Source organism: Crocuta crocuta, unplaced genomic scaffold (genome assembly GCF_008692635.1).
Source record: "Crocuta crocuta isolate KB4526 unplaced genomic scaffold, BGI_CrCroc_1.0 scaffold160, whole genome shotgun sequence".
In the NCBI taxonomy this organism is placed as follows: Eukaryota; Metazoa; Chordata; class Mammalia; order Carnivora; family Hyaenidae; genus Crocuta; species Crocuta crocuta.
The window spans coordinates 223,022-251,016 of NW_027527591.1; the positions used below are offsets into that span (position 1 = coordinate 223,022).

The window sequence follows — 27,995 nt, forward strand, 5'->3', positions numbered from 1 at the left end:
CTTCTATAAATTTGTTATTATTTCAGAGATTATCTTATCCTCATACGGGAAGATTTCACAAACCATGAAAAGATTATCAAAAACATAAGAAAGTGAGTGCCACAGAACAAATAACCACCTCCTATACAACTCCCTGCATTCCACTCTTGCTAGTAGATTGCAATTGTGAGATTTCTGATCATCAATTCAATTAACTTGCTAGTGAGGACTTTCCCATTCATTCCAACTAGAATTTAAACAGAACTCAGTTCAGAATTAAAGCTCTGGTACATTGACCACGTGTTAACCTCATTCAGCTCTTTACTTTTATTTAGTCCAAAAGAAAAAATCATTTAAAAATTAACATACTTAGCTGCCTGTTTGTAGTGTTTCAAATCTTTCTTCAAATTTTTGTTCTCATTTTCTAAAAGCATATTCTGGGTGTAGACATCTGGAACATTCCCAAGATCTTTAAGTTCAGTTAGTCCTTTCTGTATTAACTCATACCTAGGATAAAATCAAACAAAGGACTTTATATTGTTGCTTTTTACTAAACTGGCTTAATTTATGTACAATTCAAAAAGATAAGTCCTAGGAAATATTTATAGAAATGAGTTGTTGCATTAATTTTGTAAATTAAAATGTCAACATTCAAAATATATATTTAAAATAACAATTAATTGCTAGGTACTCATATCATCATACTACATAAAATATAACCAAACATCTTGTATGTTCCAGGTGCTAATCTAGACATTGGTAAAATGAACAAAACAGACCAAGCCCCCATCTATTCTAGTGTGGATGGTGGTATGTTCTAAGAAGTAAAATAAAGCAGGATAAGAATGATAGAGAGACTGAGGTGGAAATTGATGGGGATGTTTGTGCTACTTTACATAGGATGAATCCAGAAAGTATGACTGATAAAGTGAAATTTGAGCAGAGAACTAAAAGATATAAAGGACTAAAGTCATGTAGATATGAAGGGGAAGAGCATTCTTGGCTGACAGAAAAGTAAATGTAAAGACCCTAAGAAAAGGAAATGCTTGACATGTATGATAAAAAGCAAAAAGCCAGTATCTCTGGAGTATCTGGAGCCAGCAGAAGGAAGAGAGTGGTGAAAAATAGGTAAGGAAGAGAGCCGGGAGCCAGAGAGAATATGATTTTACTTGAATCAGACTAAAGCCATTGGAAGGCTTTGAGAAACAAGTGACACTGATCAGATTTATGTTTTAAAAGGATTAGTCTGCCATCTCTTTGAAGAAACTGACTCTATAGGAGCAAGAGTAGAATCAGAGAGGCTAGTTAGGAGGCTGTTGCAATAATTCAAAAAGAGACAATGGTAGCATGAACAAAGTTGGTAGCAGTAGAGATTATGAGAAATAGGTCCCTTCTGGACAGGGTGTAAAAGTGGAGCCAACTTACTGATGAAGCCAAAAAAGATTTTCTTATGAATCAGCTGCCAAGTATTGGTTAAAAAAAAAAAAGTGGTCAAAGATGACTGCAAGGTTTCTGGTGGAACAACAGACAGCAATTTATGAGGATGGAAATGAATGCAGTAGGAAATGGGTGGTTAGAGAAATCAAGGAACTGCTTTCATTCATGTTAATTGCAATGTGAATATATTGCAAGTGAAGCTGAATACTGGGTCTAAATGTCCAGAGTTAAGGGGAAAAGTCAGGACATGGGATTCAAATGTGGGAATTATCAGCAAATAGATACTATTTAAAGTCATAAGACTGGACAAGGCCTAGAGCATGACTGTAAACAGAGAAGTAAAGAAGTGTCTGGACTGTTTCAAGAATTGGGAAGAGAAAGAAATACTACCAAACTAGAGACTAAGACAGACAGGGGGTAGTGAAATACTGAGTGAATATGAGAGCACGGTGGCTCATAAACCAAGTGAATAAAGTGTTCCAAGAAGGAAGAAATAAAAAACAGTGACAAATGCTGAAAACAGACTGAATAAAGAGCAATACTAAGGATCAGTCACTGAATTTGGCAATGTGCAGCATTGAGAAAACTTTCAGCAGAGTCATGGAGATAATAGTGCAACCATAGTAGACTTAAGGATAGAACATGAGGGGGGCGCCTGGGTGGCTCAGTCGGTTAAGCGTCCGACTTCGGCTCAGGTCATAATCTCACGGTTCATGGGTTCTAGCCCCTCATCGGGCTCTGTGCTGACAGCTAGCTCACAGCCTGGAGCTGCTTCAGATTCTGTGTCTCCCTCTCTCTCTGACCCTCCCCTGCTCACGCTGTCTCTCTCTCTCAGAAATAAACATTAAAAAAAATTTTTTTAATAAAATAAAGGAAGGACAGAACATGAGGAACTGGAAATAAACTCTTTCAAGGAGATATACCATAAAGCAGAGCCTAGAAAATCAAGATTATCTTAAAAAAGGATGTGGAGCTCAAGGTGTTTTTTGTCTTCTAGCCTTTTTAAAAATATAAGAAATATTATTATACATCTATATGCTTATGGGAATGATCCAGCAAGAAGGGAAAAAGTTTACAATACAGAGGGGCACCTAGGTGGCTTAGTCGGTTAAGCGTCCGACTTTCGCTTAGGTCATGATCTCGCGGTTCATGGGTTCGAGCCCCGCGTCGGGCTCTGTGCTGACTGCCAGCTCAGAGCCTGGAGCCTGTTTCAGTCTGTGACTCCCTCTCTCTGTGACCCTCCCTGCTCTCACTGTCTCTCTCTCTCTCCTAGAAATAAATAAAACATTAAAAAAAAAAATTTAAAAAAAAAAGTTTACAATACAGAGAACCGAGAGAACAATTGCTGAGGCAATGTCCTTAAGTAGCTGGGCTCCAGTAGACAACTGGAGTGTTGGCCTTAGATGGCAGTGTGTATGGCTCAGCTTCTGTGACAGGTGAGAAGAATGCCTGAGAACAGAGGTGGCACGTTAGTAAGTAGAGAGGGAGGCAGAGATCATAGAATATCTATTTTGTCAGTGAATTGAGGAACATCAGAGAATCATTTACAGATTTTTAAATGATTATAGTTTTAAATTATATGTATACATGTAGCAATTAATAAAGCTAAATAAAAAAACAGTATAAACACAGAAAAACATTTCAGTAATAAAGTAACAAAGAAATACCTACACAGCTTGTTATAGGTAAGTGAAATATTTGTTTAAAAATGTTTAATTATCAGTATTTTCATGTTATAAATCATAATTTTATTAATATGTTATACATTAATAGAAGCCCTGAAGAATACCCAAAGGGTTAAGATTACAGAATCAATATTAAGTAGGGGCACCTGATGGCTCAGTCAGTTAAGTGTCCGACTTTGGCTCAGGCTCAGATGATGATCTCACAACTTGTGAGTTCAAGCCCCACTGTCAGGCTCTGTGCTGACAGCTGTTTTTCTCTCTTAAAAATAAATAAAGATTAATTTTTTTTATAAAAAGAATCATTATTAAGTAATATTTGCCACAATTTATAAAACAAAACAGATAACCATTTAATAATAAATTCACTATTTCATAAATAGAATGTGATTTATATTTATCTCAGAAGAAAAGAATTGATTGAAGTATTAGACCATAAAGTTTTTCTGACCATGAAATTGGTATTCAGCAACGTGCTTAATTTAATACAGGAAAAAACTCACTAAAGAAATTATTTCAATAAGAAAAAAGGAGTATATAGTCCTTTCTACATTAAATGCTATGTAAATAAATTAATATGTGGTAAAATAAACACAAATCAGGCATACTACACTATAACACGTACTATATCATATATATCTTAGGACATTCAAAACTAAGTGTATCATGACAAATTTCTGTAATCAATATAAAAATTCCAAAGATTATTTTAAACTCACTAAAACTGTTCAGATACTATAAGATCACTAGGAATCTTAATCCACAAACTCCAAAAATACATTTCTCAGTAAAACAAGCATTTTCTACATAAGATATTTTGTTTTGGTTTCAGGTAGGGGTGTGTGTGTGTGTGTGTGTGTGTGTGTGTGTGTTAAGGAAATATCCTGGCCTTTTTATTTCTTCCTCTTTATTCACTCACACTTAGAATAAGACTGAAAAGTGTTCAGATGGGGAAAAAATATTGCTATATAACTATGAGTAACTGGGAAAAAAATTAGTTTCAGTACTAATAGAACTGCCAATGACATTACTGCCAGTAAAATTACATTAATGGTCTTCACATTTACCATAAGATCCATAAAATACTTAGACTTATAGAGAAGTGGAGAATGTGCATGTATTTCAGAGAGAAAGTACATAGACTTTCATACGATTTGTCTATATACCAAAAGAGTTTAAGGCCCACTGACACAAATGAGAAATAGTATGACAGAATTTCAGTAAACACATCAATAGTGTCATAAGAGTAAGGGTTATTTTTCCTTCATGATGGCACCCAAGGCATAGGATGTAAAAGACAGGGAACAGTTACCTAGATGATAACAAGCATCAAATGAGAATTTTTTCTCCATGTTTTCAGGGACAGTTACAGAAAATACTTCACCAACAAAGAAAAATTCCATTAGCTACTGCTAACCCACAGTGCAGACATTATTTGTGGTTCATAGAAAAAAACTCCTACTACACACACATACACACACAATCTTTTTGTGTGTGAACAGCCAAAAATAGTTTAGAATTTGAAAAAAAAAAAAAAAAAAGCTTTCTAGGCCGTATGTTCTCCACTGTGCTGTGAGTAACAGTGCTGTTGTAGCATGAATGCAGACACAGACTATACCTAAAAGAAAGGTCATGGCTATGTGCCAACAAAATTTTACTTACAAAAACAGAGGCAGGCCAGATTTGTTTGCTGACCTTGGATTTAAAGAATTTACTGCAATTACTGCTTAAAGATTAAAAGGCCACAAGTCGGGGCGCCTGGGTGGCTCAGTCGGTTGGGCAGCCGACTTCGGCTCAGGTCATGATCTCACAGTTCGTGGGTTCAGGCCCCGCATCGGGCTCTGTGCTGACAGCTAGCTCATAGCCTGGAGCCTGTTTCAGATCCTGTGTCTCCCTCTCTCTCTGACCCTCCCCTGCTTGCGCTCTCTCTCCCTCTCAGAAAATAAAACGTTAGAAAGAAAAAAAAGGCCACATGTCAAATTTTACTGCCCAGGTTTTTTGGTGACTTTAGGGTTTTTTGTTTTACAAACTAACAATGAGGGAACCTTGTTTTATCAACTTTTGTAAGATTAAATAAATTCATAGCAATGAATACTATAAAACATTTTTATCTATAATAAAAACGATAATAAATATACTTAGTATTTCTATAGTCCTACTATGCAGAATAGTTAAAGGTTTCTGATCAAAGTAAAAACTGCTTCATGTGAAGAAAAAGTATCCAATACTGTGTAATCTTATCATAAACAGTTTGTAAATTTATTACAAACTGACATCTAGGGATAAGGATACAATTATTTCAACCATAGTATTACTAAACCATATAATAAAGAGATATTTTATAAGAATCTTACTTTAAGATTGTAGTATTATACTAAATGGCAGGCTTACACAGGGGTTCTATAAGTCCTAATTCTATTGTAGTTTCCTGAAATTTCATCTTAATTCAAATTGCTAAATCTAAAATGAAATCTGGTTCCAGATTTCTCAAAGGGAATCATTTCACACTTTGGACTATACAAACATGCAAGTACTACATGTCCTAACACACATTCTTAGAAGAAAAAAATAAACTGAGCCACATTAATTTTTCATTTCATTAGTACTGAAAATTAATCATCTACCTACTTTTACAGAAATGTATTTTCTACTACATTTGTAATTATTTCATAGGGACATTTTATAAATATTATTTGTGTAATTTCTAAATTTAGTAGGAAGACTATTATTTTTCTACCATCAAACTTATTCTGTTTCCTTAACTGTATTAATGAAAAATGATTCTTTTCATTAAATTTATTAACTTTAGATATGCAATTTAAAATAATAAAACTAATTGCTTCTATCTACTTGGTCTCCATAGATCAGAACCAAAAAAAGCAGCAAATAAAAACTACATCACAGATTAGTAGAAATTACAAATTGCTCCTTATATTTATTTAAAATTAGAATTTAGCCCCCAAATACTATACACATCTTAATATCATAGTATTCCCTTTCCATTATACGCAATGGCTTTTAAAGTTCAAACATACTTTTAAATGCAATTATTTAATGATATTTCATTAAGGAATATTAGGACTCTGAAAATATGCCTGAAGACATTACTGCTTTTTTTTTTTTAATATTTTTATTTATTTCTAGGAGAGAGAGAGACAGCGTGAGCAGGGGAGGGTCAGAGAGAGAGGGAGTCACAGACTCTGAAACAGGCTCCAGGCTCTGAGCTGGCAGTCAGCACAGAGCCCGACGCGGGGCTCGAACCCACGAACCGCGAGATCATGACCTAAGCGAAAGTCGGACGCTTAACCGACTAAGCCACCCAGGCGCCCCGACATTACTGCTTTAGCAAAGGAATAAAGACAGTATGCCTGATGATTTCAATAACCAACAAGTTATTAAAATTTTCCATTATAACAAGAAAATCTGCATTTAGACACCATTTGAAAATAAATGCTGCTTATTACCAAAGGAAGAAATATTTATAGAAAAAGAATAAATCAGTTGTGTGAGTAGCGAAAGGCAGTCCATTAAACTACAAGGAAAACAAGTAAAGTAGTACTGTTGGTAGGATATCTTAATGCAGGAAATAATACCCTTAATAATTATGCTGAACATATTAGAAAACTATTTTATAAAATACCTTGTCTTATACAACCCCAGGAGATATTCCATTTTCTTGATTTTTGAAAATTGCCCAAATATAGGAAAGATGTTTAGTAAAAATTTCTTTTAAATCGATATCCTAATTATGCAAGTGTGAATGTGAGAGTGTGTGTGTGTGTGTGTGTGTGTGTGTGTGTGTCTGTCTTATGGTTTCAGTGGTGAGAATGGGAAAAGTTACCATCCATTTCATCCATTTTGCGTAAGGTGAGCAACTTCAAGTCTTTTAAGACACTTAAAAGTAGACATGTTAGCATTTCTAGAGAACAATTCATCCACATAATTGTTTACCATTCAGACTGAAAGCAATCAAGAGTTCTGGTCATTCCCATTTTGATTAGGAAATTGCAGAGAAAATCTTCTATTACTTCAGGTTGCTTTGAAGGAAAAACTGTTTTCTGCTCCTGAAATTTAAACATACAATTATTTATTTTGAAAACATAAAATCATCACTAAGCTTCTGTTAAGTTTATTTATTTTCTTTTTTTTAATGTTTATTTATTTTTAAGAGAGAGACAGAGTGCAAGTGGTAGGAGGGGCAAAGAGAGAGGGAGACAGAATCCAAAGCAGGCTCTAGGCTCAGGGCTGTCTGCACAGAGCCAGATAAGGGGCTCAAACCCACAAACCATGAGATCATGACCTGAGCTGAAGTTGGATAATTAACCAACTGAGCCACCCAGGCACCCTGTTTATTTTGAGAGAGAGAGAGAGAGAGAGTGAGAGAGCGTGTGCCCATAGGTGCAAGCAGGGGAGGGGCAGAGAGAGAGGGAGAGAGAAAATCTCAACCAGGCTCCACACTCAGCGCAGAGCCCAACATGAGACTAGATCCTACAACCCTGGGATCATGACCTGAGGAAAAATCAAGAGTCAGATGGTTGACTGTGCTACCTAGGCACCCCTTTAAATAAGCTTTGATTACTGATACCAAAAGGCTGTTTACTTATTTTTCACCTGCTCATTTTTTCATCTATTTTTTGTTGAGTGTTATATTCCAGGGACTATTTTAATCACTAGGAATAAAGCAGTATTGAACCTAGGCAAGATTCAGTGTTCATACCTAATGCACAAATAGGTGGAGACAGAAAATGAACTAAATTAAAAATATATAATATGGAAGATGGCAAGGAAAAAAGCAGATGATTGAAGGGCAGAGGACCAAATGCAGTGCAGATATGTATGTGGAGCTGGGCTGTTACGTATGTTCATTGATGGAGGAAGATTTCACTGCTAAGATAGAATTTAAGCATAAATCTAAAGAAAGATAGAGTCATATTCCAGTTAAAGCATCAGCAAATAAAAGACACTGAGGCAAGAGTGTGACTGAATTATCTAAAGAACAATAAGGAGGTCAGCTTGCCCATTCAGTAACATAAAACACATTTAAAAAAGAAAAAAATGTATGAACCTTTTAATTCGTTCAATTATTATTATTAAAAGAAATATAGGGGTGTCTGGGTGGCTCAGTCAGTTAAGCATCCGACTTCAACTCAGGTCATGATATGGTTCGTGAGTTCGAGCCCCACATCAGGCTAACTGCTGTCAGCACAGAGCCCATTTCAGATCTTCTGTCCCTTTCTCTCTCTGCCCTTCCCCTGCTCACACTCTCTCCCTCTCTCAAAAATAAACAGGGGAGAGGCATGAGCAGCCGTGGAGCGCATGCAGGGCCAGCCACCATGAGCATGGTGGAGAGCATGGGCCATGGAGCAGTGGTGTAACTCCTTCCCGCGACCGTCCTCTCAGCCCCTAGCAAGGGCACTGTGCAGCAGCGGCAGCAGCACTAGAGCTCGCGAGCCCAAGCAGGCAGAGGTGCCCGGACACGGTGGTCCAGGGCAATGTGGAAGGCTACCTCAGGAAACAAGCCAAAGTACACATGGTGGAGTGTCCCAAATACCACTACCATTAGGGAAACAAAATAACCAAACTCTCAACAAGAGAAACCAAGAGACACCATTCAAAGAACACTTCATGAACGGACAGGCCGTGGACAGTCAAAGAGCCTTCTTTACTACAACATCACCCACAGGGGCAGAGTGCATAACAAGCCTTTAAAATTAACAAGGGATAGAAAGCTAATCAAATGATGAAACGGAAGAACTCTCCTCCAGGGAAATTCCAGGAAGAAATGACAGCTAAAGAACTGCTCAAAACAGATATAAGCAACATAACTGAACAAGAATTTAGAACAACAGTCATAAAATTCATCACTGGGCTTGAAAAAGGCATGGAAGACATCAGAGAAACTATTGCTACAAACACTATGGAGCTTAACAATAGTTGTGATGAATTTAAAAATGCTATAAATGAGTTACATAATAAAATGGAGGGATCCAATGCATGGATTGAAGAGGCAGAAAGGAGAATAAGTGATTTAGAAGACACAATTATAGAAAAAGTGAAAGCTGAGGAAAAGAGAGATAAACTGATTGAGGAACACAAAAGGAGAGTTTGAGAGCTCAGCGATACAATCAAACGGAACAATATCTGTATCATAGGAATTCCAGAAGAGGAAGAGAGAGAGAAAGGTGCTGAAGGAGTCCTTGAAAAAATTATAGCAGAGAACTTCCGCAATCTGGGGAGGGAAGTAGACGTTGAAATTCAAGAGGAACAGCGAACTCCCCTAAACGTAACTTGAATCGATCTTCTGCACAACATATCATAGTGACTGGCAAAATATAAGGACAAAGAGAGAATTCTGAAGGCAGCAACAGATAAAAGATGCCCGAACATACAAAGAGAAACTTATCAGAGTGGTGATAGACCTATCTACTGAAACTTGGCAGGCCAGAAAGGAATGGCAGGAGATATTCAATGTGATGAACAGAAAAAATATGCAGCCAAGAATCCTCAATCCATCAAGCCTGTCATTCAGAATAGAAGGAGAGATAAAAGTCTTTCCAAATGAACAAAATTGAAAGAATTTGTCACCACTAAGCCAGCCCTACAAGAAATCCTGAGGGGGACTCTCTGAGGGAAATGTTGCAAGGAATGCAAAATACCAGAGACACCACCACAAGCATGAACCCCACAAAGGACACAATGACTCTAAACCCACATATTTCAATAATAACACTGAATGTAAATGGGCTGAATGCTCCAATCAAAAGATATAGGGTAGTAGAATGGATAAAAAAAACAAAACCCATCTATTTGCTGCCTACAAGAAACTCATCTTATACTGGAGGACACCTTCAGATTGAAAGTAAGGGGGTGGAGAAATATATATCATGCTACTGGAAGTCAAAAGAAAGCTGGAGTAATTATACTTATATCGGACAAACTGGACTTTAAATTAAAGACAGTAAAAAGGGATGAAGAAGGGCATTATATAAATAATTATAAGGTCTACCCATCAGGAAGCACTAACAATTATAAATGTCTACACACCGAATATGGGAGCATCTAAATATATAAAACAATTAATCACAAACACAATCTTATGGATAAGAATGTGCCAATAGCAGGGGACTTTAATACTCCACCTACAGCAATGGATAGATTAACTAGAGAGAGAATAACTAAAAAAAACAATGGACTTGAATGACACATTGTACCAGATGGATTTGACAGATATATTTAAAACTCTACNTTATACTTATATCGGACAAACTGGACTTTAAATTAAAGACAGTAAAAAGGGATGAAGAAGGGCATTATATAAATAATTATAAGGTCTACCCATCAGGAAGCACTAACAATTATAAATGTCTACACACCGAATATGGGAGCATCTAAATATATAAAACAATTAATCACAAACACAATCTTATGGATAAGAATGTGCCAATAGCAGGGGACTTTAATACTCCACCTACAGCAATGGATAGATTAACTAGAGAGAGAATAACTAAAAAAAACAATGGACTTGAATGACACATTGTACCAGATGGATTTGACAGATATATTTAAAACTCTACATCCTGAGGCCATGGAATTCACTTTCTTCTCAAGTGCACATGGCACATTCTCCAAGATAGATCACATACTGGGACATAAAGCAGCCCTCAATAAATATGAAAGAATTGAGATCATACCATGTACACTTTCAGATCACAATGCTATAAAACTTGAAATCAATCACAGGAAGAAGTCTGGAAAACCTCCAAAAACATGGAGGTTAAAGAACACACATCTAAAGTATGAATGGGCCAATTAGGCAGTTATGAAGAAATTAAAAAGTATATGGAAACAAATGAAAAGAAAATACAAAAATCCAAACTCCATGGGATGTGGCAAAGGTAGTCCTAAAGGAAAGTACGTTGCACTCCAGGCTTCTTTCAAGAAATTAGAAAGCGCAAGTACAAAATCTAACAGCACACCTAAAGGAACTAGAGGGAGAGCAACAGGAGCACCCCAAACCCAGTAGGAGAAGAGAAATAATAAANGATTCCCAAGCCAGACAGAGACCCAGCAAAAAAAGAGAACTATAGGCCTATATACTTGATGAATACGGATACAAAAATCCTCAACAAGATACTTGCAAATCGAATCCAACAGCACATAAAAAGAATTATCCACCAAGATCAAGTGGGATTCATTCCTGGGTTACAGGGCTGGTTCAATATTCGCAAATCGATCAATGTGATACATCACATTAACAAAAGAAAAGATAAAAACCATATGATCCTGTCGATAGATGCAGAAAAAGCATTTGACAAGATATAGCATCGCTTCTCAATAAAGACCCTTGAGAAAATCGAGATAGAAGGAACTTACCTAAACATCATTGAAGCCATCTATAAGAAGCTCTCAGCTAACATCATCCTCAATGGGGAAAACTGAGAGCTTTCCCCCTGAGATCAGGAACACGACACAGATCCACTCTCACCACTGTTGTTTAACATAGTGCTGAAGTCCTAGCATCAGCCGTCAGACAACAAAAGGAAATCAAAGGCATTAGAATCGGTAAAGAAGAAGTCAAACTTTCACTTTTCGCAGACAACATAATACTCTACATAGAAAACCTGACAGACTCCACCAGAAGCCTACTAGAACTGATCCATGAATTCAGCAATGTTGCAGGATACAAAATCAACGTACAGAAATCGGTTGCATTTTTATACACCAATAATAAAGCAACAGAAAGAGAAATCAAGAAACAGATCCCATTCACAATCGCACAGAAACCATAAAATACCTAGGAATCAACCTAACCAAAGATATAGGAGATCTGTATGATGAAAACTATAGAAAACTTATGAAGGAAATTGAAGAAGACACAAAGAAATGGAAAAACATTCCATGCTCACGGGTCAGAAGAATAAATATTGTTAAAATGTCATTACTACCCAAAGCAATCTACACATTCAATGCAATTCCAATCAAAATTGCACCAGCATACTTCTCAAAACTAGAACAAACTATCCAAAAATTTGTATGGAACCACAAAAGACCCCGAATAGCCAAAGTAATATTGAAGAAAAAAACCAAAATGGGAGGCATCACCACCTGAGACTTTAGCCTATACTACAAAGCTGTAATGATCAAGACAGTATGGTATTGGCACAAAGCAGACACAACGACCAATGTAATAGAATAGAGAACTCAGAATTGGACACACAAATGTATGGCCAACTAATCTTTGACAAAGTGGGAAAGAGGATCCAATGGAAAAAAGACAACCTCTTTAACAGATGGTCCTGGGAGAACTGGACAGCAACATGCAGAAGCATGAAACAAGATGATTTTCTCACACCATACACAAAAATAAATTCAAAATGGATAAAGGACCTGAATGTGAGACAGGAAACCATCAAAACCCTAGAAGAGAAAGCAGGAAACAACCTCCTTGACCTCCACCGCAGCAATTTCTTACTTGACACATCCCCAAAGGCAAGGGAATCAAGAGCAAAAATGAACTACTGGGACCTTATCAAGATAAAACGCTTCTGCATGGCAAAGGAAACAATCAATAAAATAATAGGCACCTGACGGAATGGGAAAAGATAGTTGCAAATGACATCTCAGATAAAGGGCTAGTATCCAAAATCTATAAGGAACTCATCAAACTCCACACCCAAAAATCAAATAATCCAGTGAAGAAATGGGCAGATGACATGAACACTTCTCCAAAGAGGACATCCAGATGGCCAACAGACAGATGAAGCTATGCTCAGCGTCCCTCCTCATCAGGGAAATACAAATCAAACCCACACTGAGAACCATCTCACGCCGGTTAGAGTGGCTAAAATGTACAAATCAGGAGACAATAGATGCTGGCAAGGATGTGGAGAAACGAGCACCCTCCTACACTGCTGGTGGGAATGTAAGCTGCTGCAACCCCTCTGGAAAACAGTGTGGAGGTTCCTCCAAAAATTAACAATAGAATGCCCCTATGACCCAGCAATAGCACTGCTAGGAATTTACCCAAGGGATACAGGAGTGCTGATGTCTAGGGGCACATGTACCTCAGTGTTCATAGTAGCACCCTCAACAATAGCCAAAACATGGAAAGAACCTAAGTGTCCATCAACGGATGAATGGATCAAGAAGATGTGGTATATTTATACAATGGAATACTACATGGCAATGAGAAAGAATGAAATCTGGCCATGTGTAGCAACATGGATTGAACTAGAGGGTGTTATGCTGAGGGAAATAAGTCAGGCAGAGAAGCACAAATACCATATGTTTGCACATTATAGGTGGATTAGGAGGAAGTTAACAGAGGATGAAGCAGGAGAAGAAAGGGAAAAGTAGTTGGGGAGAGGGGAGAAAGCAAACCATGAGAGATTCTTGAATGCTGAGAACAAACTGAGGGCTGAGGGGGGGTGGGTGAGAGGAGAAGGGGGTGATGGGCATGGAGGAGGGCACTTGTTGGGATAAGCACTGGGTATTACATGGAAACCAACTTGACAATAAACTATTTAAGGAAAAAGAAAAATAAATAAATAAATAAGCACTTTTTAAAATTAAAAATAAATAAATCATGAAAACAATAAAAAGAAATATAATGAATTTTGGCTCCTTGATCTTTAGAAACACTGACATAGAAAAAAATATGTGTGATAGAATGGCTTATACTACCATTTAATAACAGAATTAGATAAGCCTATTGTCTACATCAGGGCTCAGCTAACTATTTTAATAAATAAATTGTATCAAAACACAGCCATGCCCATTTTTGTACATACTGTCTATGACTGCTTTCATACTACATGAGAGAGGTGAATTGCAACAGAGATCTTATGGCTATCAAAATGTAAAATATTTACTATATAATCCCAGGGAACATGTTTGCAGACCCCTAACCTAGAAAAGTGGATATACTTCAGCAAGTGAAATATGAAATTAGAATAGCCATAAAAACTACAAAATCACATAAGCCCATGTATAAAATAAGTCAAATAATGGGTAAATTCTTAAAAATATCAACGGTATGGTTACTCCCAGAGTGCATTCATTTTCTTCTCATTGGCAAGAACTTACCAATCTAACTGCCAATAATTTAGACAGACAGATCTATTTTAACATACAGAAACTCAGACGTAGACTTTCCTTCTTCCCTGTCCTTCTTAACTTGGTCTTGGTCACATACCAGGTAAATATTACATACCTAGTAATACTTACATAGAAATTCAGTAAGGAATGAATCTCTGTTGCCCTAAAAATTTCTTTTCTTTTTAAAAAATTTTTTAAGTTTATTTATTTATTTTGAGACAGAGAGGGAGAGCGAGAGCGAGAGAGAGAGAGAGAGAGAGCGCGAACGAGCACAAGCAGGGGAGGGGCAGAAACAGAGGGACAGAGGGAGAGAGAAAATCCCAGGCAGGATCTTCATTGTCAGCACAGAGCCCAATGCAGGGCTTGACCTCAGAAACCATGAGATCATGACCTGAACTAAGTCAAGAGTCAGGTACTTAACCAACCGAGCCTCCTAGGTGCCCCTAAAAAGTGCTTTTCAAAAGTGCTATATACATAATTTAATGCTGATCTTAATTACTAGTAGTTGCTACAACATTCAAAACAGTGATTAGCTGAAGCAAATTTGGCAGGCTACAGAAATTTCCTGACAAATAACTAAGGTTTTAAAATGAATTTTTTTAAAGCTCAAGCAGAATAATTTGGATTATCTTTCCTAAGGTCATTTTAAAAGGTATTATATAACAGTGTTGATTACATGCAGGACCCTATATCAAACATGGAAGATGCCAAAGTAGCAGAATATAGCATCCCTTCAAGTCTTTGCATTATGGTGGAAATTTACATATAACTGCTAAGTAAGGGATTAACATTGTTGGAAGTAAACATTCATTTGACAATAACAAATGTTATCTTGGCATTTTTGGTCAATAAATTTGAAAATGATATTTAGAATGAGATGGAGGATAGTTGAAGGAATTGGGAACATGGGAGGCAAAGGACAGAGAGACTGTACCTAGTTTCTAAAAATGTCTGTGAGCTGATGTTTGTACGTCCATTTGTATGTATGTTGCAACATACCTAGTAGATTTCTGCCTTCTCAAATAGCGTTTTCTATTTCCTGAATATATCTGATACATATACTTTGAAAAATCTAAAGCAGAAATTCAACTACCTTAAAATTCCATGTTTCTTATACATGGAGACTCAGAATCCTATGAATGTATTATATACAACACACATGAATATACATACATGTTCTAAGCTATAAAGTGATCATAAATGTTCCTTTTAACTTTACATATAATATTCACTCAACATATCTTTGTTGAACATCTCCCACATGTCAGGCACCATGAAAGGTGCTAGGTATTAAATTTGAATGAGATACTTCCCTATTTCAAGGAATGAAAAACTAGTTGAATAAAAACAACATATCCCAGGAGCACCTGGGCAGCTCAGTACATTAAGTATCTGACTCTTAACTTCAGCTTAGGTCATGATCTCACAGTTTGTGAGTCGAGCGCCACATCAGGCTCTGCGCTGACACATGGAGCCTGTTTGGGATTCTCTCTCTTTCTCTCCCTGCCCCCACCCCCGCTCCATTTACATCTCTCTCTCTCTCTCCCTGTCTCTCTGTCTTTCTCTCTCTCAAAATAACTTTTAAAAAATCCCCTACCACATTCTTTAGTAAAATAGCTCATAAGAAAAAAAAAGTTGTAACATATTAAGCATCCCTATCATATAAATACTTCCATGAAAAAAAAAAAACCCACATAGAATGTTTACAAAATACATTTTAGTATCTGTATACAATATCAAATTCTGTACATTAATGTTGAAAATCCTTGGTTTAATATCTGGTGAGATTAAACAGAGTTCTGAGGAAGGTGTCATTTGTCATGAAGTTATTTATGCAAGAGTAACCATGATGTGGAAAATGACAATCCAAAAAGGAAGAAAAAAGACTACTTAAAGTTAAGGTGTGATGATAAAAACACAGAAGAGAAAAAGGCACAATGAGTGATAGGATTGCACTTAGTAAGTAACATACTTAAAGTTTAAATGACTTTCTGGGGCCCCTGGGTGGCTCAGTCGGTTAAACATTCGACTTCAGCTTAGGTCATGATATCATGGTCTGTGGGTTTGAGCCCCGCATCGGGCTCTGTGCTGACAGCTCAGAGCCTGGAGCCTGTTTCAGATTCTGTGTCTCCCTCTCCCTCCCCAGCTCGCGCTCTCTCTCTGTCTCAAAAATAAATAAATGTTAAAAAAAAAAGTTTTTTTAAAGTTTAAATGATTTTCAAAACATCACATAAGTCTCACTGCTAAACTATAGGCTGTGTTCAAACTACACAAACTATAGGTTGTGTTCAAAATTCTCACCAAAATCTGAGTATCTGTATCCTTTTCTTGCACCATCTGAATTGCTTTTGCCAGATCTTCTTCACCTTCTGGAATGCTAAAATTGTCATCTGGTATCTAAATCAAAGAGAAAGAGTATAGAAAGAGTAAGCATGGAATATAAAAGTACCTTACTTCATTTCAGAAATAATTTTTCCTCATAAAATAAAAGATCCCAAAAATATACACCTTATGTAAGATACCTGGTCATTCTGAAGTTCTCTGACAAACGTATAACCAAGCAGGAAGCTTTCTGACTTCCTCGTAAACATCATCAATGTCACTTCTGATAAATTCGAGATCAGTTTAGGGGCATCTGCTCTTATCTATAATGACAAATGTAGTCTAACAACTCTACTGAGAAAAAATGTAAGGCCATTTCTTTTTCATAACTATCAGTAACTGCAAATCTCTAGTTTATTAAAAAATAAATAAATAAAATTCACTGCCGGAGTGTTAAGCTCTTGGAAAAATGCAATTGACTCTAATTATAATAATAAAGATGGTTAACACTCACCACCTGCTTGTTACATGCTGATGAGTTTTATGTATCTTATATTAACTCCTTCAGTAATTTCATATGGCACATATTCATAATATCTCTATTTTACTAGTATAATAAAAAGTTTATCTGTTTGTTCATTTACTTGCTCAGGCCACAAATTGCTGCGCTTGTTTCCACAGTCTCACTTGCAGTGCCTGTCATTTAGGAATGACTCTATGTGCCAAGTCTCAGAAGGAGCGAGAGGTCCTATCCAAACAGTGAATGAAAGGAAAGATTTGAGGCAGTAACTACATTACCCACAGAATTAGAATTAAGCTGAAAGGAAGCATGGGATCTGAGCTACAGCCAGTAATGGGAATCTGGAAAACCTATCCAAGAGCAGAATGGATGTTTGGGAAGGAAAGCCTGCTGGATGGGCAGTCTGGAGTTAGGATCCACAAGAGAGGGGATAAGGAGGTAATTCTGAAGCACAATTAACAGGAAAACCAAAAGAGCCAGATGGATTAAACAATCTAAACTTTCAAACAGAACTTTCACACTTCACTTTTAACCAGCTGATATTAGCTAAATTCAGTTGAAAAACTAACATGTCTTAAGGAAAACAAAATATATATATAAAATAAAATGAATATTTCATTAGAATGATAATGAATTTACAGAGTAAATATTTAAAATGAAATAATTACCTCTTCATATTCATAATCATCTTCAGATGCCTCAGTTATGGTGACCTCTGAAATCATGTCAAGTTTCAATCTCAAAATATACGGAATAAAATGATTTATTTAAAATTGATTTGACATTAAAATTCAGTATTAGATCCATTTATTTTACCAAGTTGGTAAATGTAATTTAAGCTGTTTTTAAAATTGATCTTCCCCATACAACCTACAAATATAGATTTTTTAAAAATATTTTTTAATTTATTTCTAGGAGAGAGAGAGAGAGAGACAGCATGAGCAGGGGAGGGTCAGAGAGAGAGGGAGATACAGACTCTGAAACAGGCTCCAGGCTCCAAGCTGGCAGTCAGCACAGAGCCTGACGCGGGGCTCGAACCCACGAACCGAGAGATCATGACCTAAGCAAAAGTCGGACGCTTAACTGACTAAGCCACCCAGGTGCCCCTTCAAATACAGATATTTTAAAACAAAACATTTTATTATTAAACTATTGCTCTACACAACCCAAACCTATGAAAAACTACATTCCCACACATCTATTTACTATCTAATGAGTTCCAACTTGGTTCTAAGGCCTACAAAAATGTACATGATATATATGAGATAGTGTCGATTAGAAAGGAAAAAGAAAAATTATGCACAAGAAAGCTATGACAGTAAATTTTTTTAATTTATCTTAAACTAACTTAATTTCTCAGAGCTCCAGAGTTATTTATAGTGCACTGTGACTTCTTAAAGTATTAACGAATTTCTAAAAAGCACATCAATATTCACATATAAGTAAAAAAACAGATTTCACTGTTTTCATAGTAAAAATTACTTAAATCTCTATTTATTTATTATATATTCCAATTTTAAAATTAAACTCATTCTGAGGAAAGGCAGCCTAATTTTTAAGCAAAGTAAACTATACAGTAATCATAATTCAGTGCTTCTTAAAGTATCAAGAAATAAGCATTAAAATACCAATGGAAATGACTAATAAAAAATTCTAACAGCGGTGCCTGGGTGGCTCAGTCAGTTAAGCATCTGACTTCGGCTCAGGTCATGATCTCACGGTTCCTGGGTTTGAGCCCTGTGTTGGGCTCTGTGCTGACAGCCAGCTCAGAGCCTGGAGCCTGTTTCAGATTCTGTGCCTCCCCCCTCTCTGACCCTCCCCTGCTCATGCTCACTCTCTCTCTCTCTCTCTTGCTCTCTCGCTCTCTCAGAAGTAAATAAAACATTTAAAAATTAAAAAAAAAAATTCTAACAGCATTGCTGTAAGACTTTCAAAAATTGTAAGTGAATTTAATTACAAATAAAAACTTCAAGATAACATTTAATTTTGAAAGCAATCACAACATATACCATTAACATTTTATTAGTTGGTGGGTTTACATTTCTCTCCACATGTACAGGTGTGATTATGATTATGCTAAGCTCAAAATGTATAAAATTAAACACTTTAAGGCATAGTAAAGGTTACCAAAATCAAAGATGAGATTAGCCTAGCTTTCATTTTGCTGCTGGTTAAGAGAAATTATCTTCTAAGAGTTAGCTAAAAGTGTATATAACAACTTACACTATTTATAATAAGAACTGATATCACTTATGCAGTATTTAATAGAAGCCAGACACTGTCCTTCATCCTCATCATATCTACAAGCTCTTATCATCATCTCCACTTTACAAATCAGGACTCACAAGCACAAGGCCACACAGGTAGGAGCTAACACAGTTGGTGATCAGCCCCAGAAGTTCAGGTTTAACTATGCTATACTTAAGCCTCTCTTGTTATTCCATATTCATTTTCTATGCTATGTAAACACTTGAAGTGTTTGCCAGTTATCAGTTCTAAACCTCTAAATGATAGGTTATCCAGCTTTGTTACTCAACTCCATCATAACCAGTAACTCTTCACTGTTTACTCGATCCACTTGAAGAGACATTTAAGCCTATTTCAGTTATGAACCATTCATAGGGACCAGATACCATCAAAAGGCCAGTATTTTCATTGCCAAACAAGAATTTATCTCCCAGTAACATGGTGAAAAGTAATACTGGTTCAAAAATAACTAATTAATTTAACTGATTAAATAACTAATTAAAAACTAATGTGGTAGATTAAACTACTACAGAAAAAAAAAAGATACATACTTGCAGCTGATCCTAGAATACCCATGTTGGGCACAAGGAGTGAAGTACCTACCTAAGTTAGTTAATCTAATACTATGGAACAGTTTCCAATAGCACTTGCCTCACCTTCCTTTCTTTAGTCCCTTGCCAGAAGCCTTCTTAAAAGACCACCAGGCTTCCACTAATAGTCTGTTCAAGGTATTTAGCTTTCATTAACATCCTACTTAAAGAACTTCTAACATTTGTCCTATTTCAGTTCCAGAGCCATTCTAAATACTCTGAAGTATTTCTTATGTTAGAACCCCACTTTCAGGCACCAAAATCTGTACTTTTTATTATTGGTGCTTAACAAACTCTCCAAACCTTAAGGCTTAACAGTTTATCTCACAGTTTCTGTGCTCAAGAATTCAGCAGGCTTAGCTTCTGGATTTTGATTTGGGGCCTCTGATGAGACCTCAGTCAAGATAGCATAGCAGCTTGTGCTGCAGTCTTCTGAAGGCTCAGTGGAGGCAACAGGATCCATTTCAAAGATGGCTCTGACATTGCTGGCTAAAGGTTTCAATTCCTCTCCATGTGGGTCTCTCCACATGCTTCTTCAGCATTCTCAAGATATAGTGGCTAGCTACCTCCAGAATAAGCAATATAAGAAAACAAAGTGGAGACACAATGTCTTTTATGACCAAGCCTCAGAAGTCACACATCATCATCATTTATTCATTATCCTATTGGTTACATATATCAACCCTATTCAGTACACAAGAAAACTAAATAAGAGCATGACGACAAGAATGTGAGGATTGCTATGAAAGCTGCCTACCACAGATACCTTAAGGGGTTTCAAGAGTATTAAAAGAGTTAATGAATATAATTCATTTAGAATGGTGCCTAGCTTAGCGTAAATGCTATGCAAGTATTTGTTATTATTTTCCTTGTTCTAGAAAGAGACGAGTACCAGTGGAGAAGTCTCATAAGTCTCTCATGGCCCTGTTCTCCCAGGCTTTAAAATGAATAGATTAATAAAATTCACTCTCAATCTTCCTCCTTTCTAAGTTTAGATTTTTCTGATACATTTTCACTCAATTAGATAAAATTTCCTCAAGTTCAGCTACAGAAAATCAGTCTCTTTTTTATGGAAAAGTATGCCCTCTTCTTCATGACAGTTACCAAAACTTGACTTTGTATGAAGTCATTTGTCTTTAAGTCTCCAGAAAAGCAATGCCATCCTTCATCACTGCTCATACCATAATAAATTTCACAAAGAAGTAAATATTCTAAAATTATTTAGAGTTTAAAATTGCAAATTAGTCAACTGATAAGATTAATGTGAAAAAAAAACCATCAAAGTATAGGTTGTTAAACATAGCAATATGCAGAGGAAAACAATTTGTCCTCAAAGATTTGGAAATATCAAACACTTGTCATACTGCTACCCAGAAAATATGTGAGGAAACAGTGTTCAAACCCTAATAATATATTGTTTCCCCCAAATCAAAACAGTAAGTGAAAAAGTAACTACCATTTTATAAAGCTTAAAAAGTTTTGCCATATGGATCATTCTCATATTTATTCTCACAACAATCCTCTGACATTGAATAACACAGATATAATCATTTCTAAATAAAAAATAAAAGAAACTTAAGGAGGTTAAGATATTTGCCCAAAATCATGTACCTATAAGTGACAAAGACAAGTTTCTTCAATAAAAATATCAGGAATTTTCTACAATATCATATTGTGTCTACAGGGACACAAGAATGTAAAATTTTTACCAAAATCCTAGGTAATGAATCCTCACCTATTTTCCAAACCTTCAAGTGCTATATTACCAACAGCTAAATCAAATCATTTAAATAGCTCAATTTGAAGGACCTAAAGGAAAGAGAAGTATAAAAGAGGGCTACAAACCCAAAGATTAAATTAGCCAAGGGCAAGAGATCAATGAGACTAAAGGTCAGGAACAGGACAAACATCCAAAATAGGAACCACTATTCTCCTTGATTGGTTATTTTCAGTATCTGCAAAAATGATTCGCACATAAAATCTTCCCAAGAGCAACTGAGTTGAAATGTGATGTTGCAGTGTTACTGAAGAAATAAATGTACTTTGGCACGTGTGTTTGTATGCATTTGTCTATCTGGCTTAGCTGGCTAGCAACACATGGACAAATGCACAAATGAATCCCCAAATGATTGTGTGGCAGTTTACAAATATGCATATAGTACAAAATATAAAAATAAGTAAATATGGAAATTTAAAGTGAAAGAACAGAAATAAGATAAAGGTTAAGATACAGCACATGCCATAAAGTCTCATGAACTTTGCCAAACATAAGCCACAGGTTTGACCCAAAGCTTCCCAGCAGTCAGGGTAAAGAGGGGAATGTAATCAGATACCAATTCAGTATCTATCCAATGAAAACAGATGAGTTTCTCAGCAGATGTACAGCAATTTCTGGTTGTGAAGCCTGTGAGAAATTACACTATCCCCTTCTCATAAAGAGAACACTGTGCATTGTACTGATATTGATTCCCTTGGCCATTGGGGCAGCCAGAAAGACTGAGTAAAGCAGGAATTGATGGAACACCATGTGTAAAAAAAAGGTTGGAAAACTGCTTTAGAAGCAATGTTGCCAGAACAGGAATAAGCAATTGACCAAGAATTGCCTGAATGATAAAAACCTTTTACTCTCATTCTACTTTTACTGGACAACTTTCTCATGTGTAATTTAATCTCTAAGGTGATCCTATTCTGCAGGAAATGTCCATACAATTAAGCTGGTCACAGTTCTCAGGCAAAGTGATTTTTTTTTCCATTGCAGAATAAGCCAGAATTCTGACTTAAAATCAGTTTCTTAATGCCAAGAAAAACTCCCTTCTTATTATCTGTCTAGTATTCCTTCAAAGACCATTGTTAAACTCCATTTTCAAAATTCATTTTTCCCTCCTTTCTGTTCTCTTTAGAACTAGTTATTGCCTTTCTGCTTGCTTAAGGTTAAGTTGACATTTAATGTTGTGCCTAGTTTTCTAGTCTCCTCTTGCCCAGAGTACTATAGTTTGTGATTCTGCTTCCTCCCTGACTGCAGCCACAGCCCATAACATCACCCTATTCTAGGCGAGGTTCGGTATCCCAGAGTCAGAGCCTACACTCAGACTAGGGTCCCACTCCACATCTCCACTTGCTCTGGAATAAATTTAGTAACGCCTGTGATTTTGCATAGTATAAATCAGTTCCTTGAGAATACTTGATTACCATGGATGAACTAACTGGCAATTTCTGCACTGGAGGAATTTGTACCAGATCCTGACCTTGTAGATCCTATTAGAAAATAGGCCAATAGACACCCACACAGAAACCACCAGGAAACCCTCAATCCATCACAGTTTTACAGAAGACACAACGGCAAGAAGCCTCAGAGAAGCATTTCAGCTGGCATAATGGAGTCGAGCGTGAGGTGACAGTTGATATGATGGGGTCACAAACAAGGCTCTGCAAAGGAACCACAGCCAGAAAACCATGAACGATTTTTAGAATGTGAACACCATACAAAGTTTTCCTCACACTCTGGTCTCCTCCCGCTGCTGCACTGGAGGTAGTGATCACTTCCAGCAGCAGCATCTTTATAAAGAACTAGAATGAAACATACAGCTAATTGTACTTTACATGATTTCCCAAAGCTACTATAGACAGAAACTGCTTTGTAATCTTTGCCATCACTGCAAAGCCAATGTACATAGAGGCAATCTAAAATCTAGCCTGGATCATCCATGATCAACATTTTACTTACCGAACTGAAATAAAAGTACTGTAAATAGCAAACATCATAGCCATGGTTCCCTTTCCTAGGAAAGCCAGTTTAAATAATGTAAGTTAACTGAATAACATATACAAAGATAGCAAATAACTGGCTACCACTTTCCCCACTGTTATTTGTTTTCTTCAGTCTTTCCCACCAAGTCTTCAGGTGGTCTCAGAATCTTATTAACATCACATACCAGGAAGCCACTACCAATTCAACAGACACGGCAAGAAGGAAATTTACTAGCTACCCCTGCCCCAGACACCACGGCACATCTTCTGCCTCAGAAACTGGAAAATAACTTTCTTTTCAAAATAGAAGTCTCATTGTTCCGATAATGGATAGTGGTTTAAGTTTTTCCAACTTCTAAGCCAGGAGATCCAAAGATATGGGCTCTATAGCTAAAAATATAGATACACCTCTATCTGAAAATATAATGGCTAGTAGTTAAGAAATTTGTTAACAACCTTATTACTCCAAGTATATTCTTTAGACCAGCAACACCTAGGAGCTTGTTAGTAATGCAAAATTTCAGCCCTCACTAGAACTTGTTGAATTAGAGCCTTCATTTAAAGATCCATATCTTTGATTCATATGCACATTAAAGTTTGCCCAGATTAGAAGACACACAACAAAATACTTTTTTTTTCTTTCCAAATAGCCTATAACTTTCATGCATGTAAAATTTGGCACTCCAGATTTAGTAACATGCCTTTTGGTCTAGTTTCTACATTCAGACTGTCTGTCCTTGTATTTGAATATATGTAGGATGCAACTAAGATTCCATGGGCAAATTCATTTTTCCAATGATAATAAGAAATAGATGACTTAAGTACATAATGATTATTAAGGACTTTACAAATATCTACTCACTCAATACTACAAACATCCCAGAGAAGTTAACATAAAAGATGGGAAAAATCACTAAATGTTAAAAATAAAAAAAAGAATGTTAAATGATAAAAATTCAATTTTAATTATAGTTATCACTGAACATTACTACTGCAATGAGAGTGTCTAGGGATATAATTTAAGAAAACAAGCATGCATCTTAGATGGGGTATCTAAGTGTGATCACCATATTTCAATTGACTAGTTTAATGGAATCTTTAATTTTGTATTTTCAGAAATAGTTGACTTTGGGACTGAATCCAGAGTTGATCAGCTTCAAAGCACTGGCTTAAATTCACTCAACTCTCAGAAATTGCTGGTGGGGCCAGAGCAGACCTCTTCAGTGGTCAGCAAACTTATTTCCATGATCTAAGAAGCCAAATTCTTAGTGTTGGAATGCCTTGAAAGATAAAATAATCAATATCCAGCTAGGGGTGCAGAGAATCAGTCCAAAAGGAGGGAGATAACAAAAATAATACTTTGGAGGCTTCATTTTCCTAGAGTCCATGTATTCCATTATTCTTCCTTGAACAATTCTTTTGACATGTAACAATAAAACCAATTAAACATTAGTTTTCTTCATACAATTCATTCTGGCCTGCATCTCCCTATTGGACTGGGCATTCCCATCTGTCCACAGCCATACATCCACTGTAGTTCCTACTCCAACTGAAAACCTTACCCAAGCAGTACTGATTTCTAATAGAGAATTCATTCACAAAAGAACAATCAACTTTCTTTATAAACACTTGACCCTTTACAAAACACATAGTTAAAATCTAGCCTTATGTTTTACAGTGTTGCAAATATCTTTCCAATGAGGAGTTCTCCAGAGAATTCATGTACTCCATAAACAGATTTCTTCAAAGCTATGGCTACAGTTAAGAAAGGAACAATGTACATGTGTGTTTGTATTTTATCTTATGTAAGTTTAAAACATAAAGCAATAATATCCTGAACTGCTGCAGAAGAGAAAGAGATAACATCTAACTTTACAGGTAGTAGGTTACAAAGAAGAGGTGTGGCAGGGGTAAGAATTCTTTTTCCTGAATATGTTCTCTAAACTTATAAAGAAAATGGGGCCTTTACTAATGAAATCATTCCCTTCATGGTGGATCCTGGCTGTTTCTGGTTTGGGCCCTATTAAGGAATACATGTTCTTTATGTTTAAATGCTTAACACCAAAGAAAAGGAGGACTTCCTGGGGAATTACAGTCAACCTCTTTTAAAAACTTAATATTAATATCTTGTTGTCTAGTATTCTAAGGAGCATCTGTTCAGTCATAAATAAGGGAAGCCCAAGACCAAATGCAGTAGATTAGAAGTGATTAAGTATATGTGCAAAGTAGAGAACATCAGATTTCTGATTCATTTGTGCATATTATAAATTTTATTTACCCACTGCAATGGCTCAATTAAATTACCTGAAAGCTAAAGACTTTAAACCCAAGAAAGTCTCACTTCAGCAACTATCATAATTGCCTTAAGAAACAATGTCAAATAACATTATACAGTCAACTCTTAATTATGCATGCTAAGAGAGCCCAGGGATACAGGGGTAATTGGCATTCAAAAGTAATCCTCAAACTTCATTTTAACTAAGAGTTAAAGCCTCAGTTATGACTAAACTTCTTACCTAAACACTGAATGTAGGAAAATTGGCTATGTGTGTAGTTTTGCTATCTCTTGACTACCCTTTGGTTGAAACCCAAAATAATAGTCAACCAGAGAGAGATGGAAGAAAAGACCAGAGAATTTACAAACCAGATAATAAAATCCTAAAAAGTTAGAGTTGCTTCTATTTACAATTATGATTACTTGGAGAAGTCTTTGTAAGACAGGGTTTTTTTTGCAAACTGTTATATGTTCGCAATCGTGACCCAGTGATCTCCCTGAAAATTAAGTAAACCTAAAAGCTGTACAATATTGGAGTCCCACTATTTATTTCACAAGGATGTTTGCAAAAATGTTAACCCATTGTGTTTGCCTCATGTTAACAAACTGTGTTACAGAAATCGTCTTACTGTAGACAAAAGTAAGATGCTGGTTACCATTCACTACCAGGGACACTGAATAACTTTATACTTGATGCAGTTAGGTTCTGAAAGAATTGTTGACTTGTTTTTGCATTTAAAAAGTAATCTTACCGGAAAAGGTAGTTATTTAGAGCTATGAAAATAGTACAATGCCTCATTTAAGACACTAAGGCACCTACAGATCTCATTTAAATTGATTTTGAACTATTGAAACTTATATTCCTATAAAAATCATGTTTGCATTGAATAAAATATCACATATTTTCTTTGATCTTTTCAACTATGTTCTTCAAAGCTCCCTGAAGCACTGATGTGTACAGAGCCTGAGTCAGGACAGGTGAAGCAGTTTGCCAAAGCCCACAAAACGAATCATTGCTGAATCTCTTAAGTCTTGAATTAAAGCTGGGGGATTCACAGTTGGACTAAAAATAATAACAATAAAGCAGATTTTAGAGTTTCTTTGATATCTTTAAGAATAAAACACATAACCCTCCTTCTCCTACCTGCCTGAAATAAGTAGATGCCTTCTTCTCATGAACTCTCCTATCTCTCCAGTAAAATTACTCTATATGCCTACAGGAGGTGAGCTCAAAAGCCTTACCAAGAAATAGTGAACCTGATTATTCACATATGGCTATTCCATTTTTCTGATACTTCCATTGATAATTGCTCATCACTGGTTTCTTCCTAACACCTCTGAGACTTTTGAGCTCACCAGGTCATCATTTAGTTGCTTTAAAAAAAAGGTAAAAAAAAATTTTTTTAATGTAATGATTATTATTAAGTAGCCAAATTTGAAACTACCTAGGAAGTTGATGCTACAACAACAAATCATCTAAGCATTGGACAAATGAGCCATCTACAGAGTCACAGGTTGAATATTCTGAGCTTCAGCTCGTTAAAACCCAAAGGCAGAAAGAAGTCTTTCCCTGTCTCCTTACTTTCCCGACTGAATTGGCTCCCACGGGATTCCGAAGGTTTAGGGCTTATTTAGGAAAACCACTGAGCGAAAAGAGGGGTTGAATCAATCTGTTGCACCACCTTAACATAAAACTTCCATCCAAAGTTTGCAGAGTGGTGACTAAGTACGAGATTCCTGAAGGTTCTTCCAACAGGAACGCGGCCGCCTAACACTCCTGAAAGACGAAACTTTTACTGGGTAGCTATCAGGGGAACACGGTGGCGGAGACGCCACCATGAGGTCCGCAAGGCGTCTTGGCCGGCCACAGCCTGCGAGGGCGCCCCCAGTGGGAAGCCCGCGCCCTCGCCCCCAAACCCGTTACCATGGGCAGCGCCTGGAGGCCGCGCCTACACTTAAGGATACGCTCCAGGTAGTAGGCGCCCTCCGCGGCCACCGCCTCCGCGGTGTCCCCAGCAGCCGTCAAGCCCATGCCCAACGCTTCTTCCAAGACCCGCAGGGCCGAGGTGGAAATCGCTTGTTTAGCGGCCATCTGAGGC

The 27,995-nt window shown here is 36.6% G+C and overlaps 1 protein-coding gene across 1 annotated transcript; it reads right to left on the reverse strand.

The window, feature by feature from the left end:
- Nucleotides 1-332: 332 nt before the first annotated feature.
- LOC144237284 (sperm-associated antigen 16 protein-like) lies at nt 333-27,988 on the reverse strand. The gene is made up of 5 exons (XM_077770962.1): nt 27,862-27,988; nt 17,706-17,752; nt 16,497-16,592; nt 7,050-7,162; nt 333-486 (listed from the first exon to the last, which is right to left on the reverse strand). Exons 1-5 carry the CDS (start codon nt 27,986-27,988, stop codon nt 333-335), a joined length of 537 nt encoding a protein of 178 aa, XP_077627088.1.
- Between the last annotated feature and the right edge of the window lie 7 nt (nt 27,989-27,995).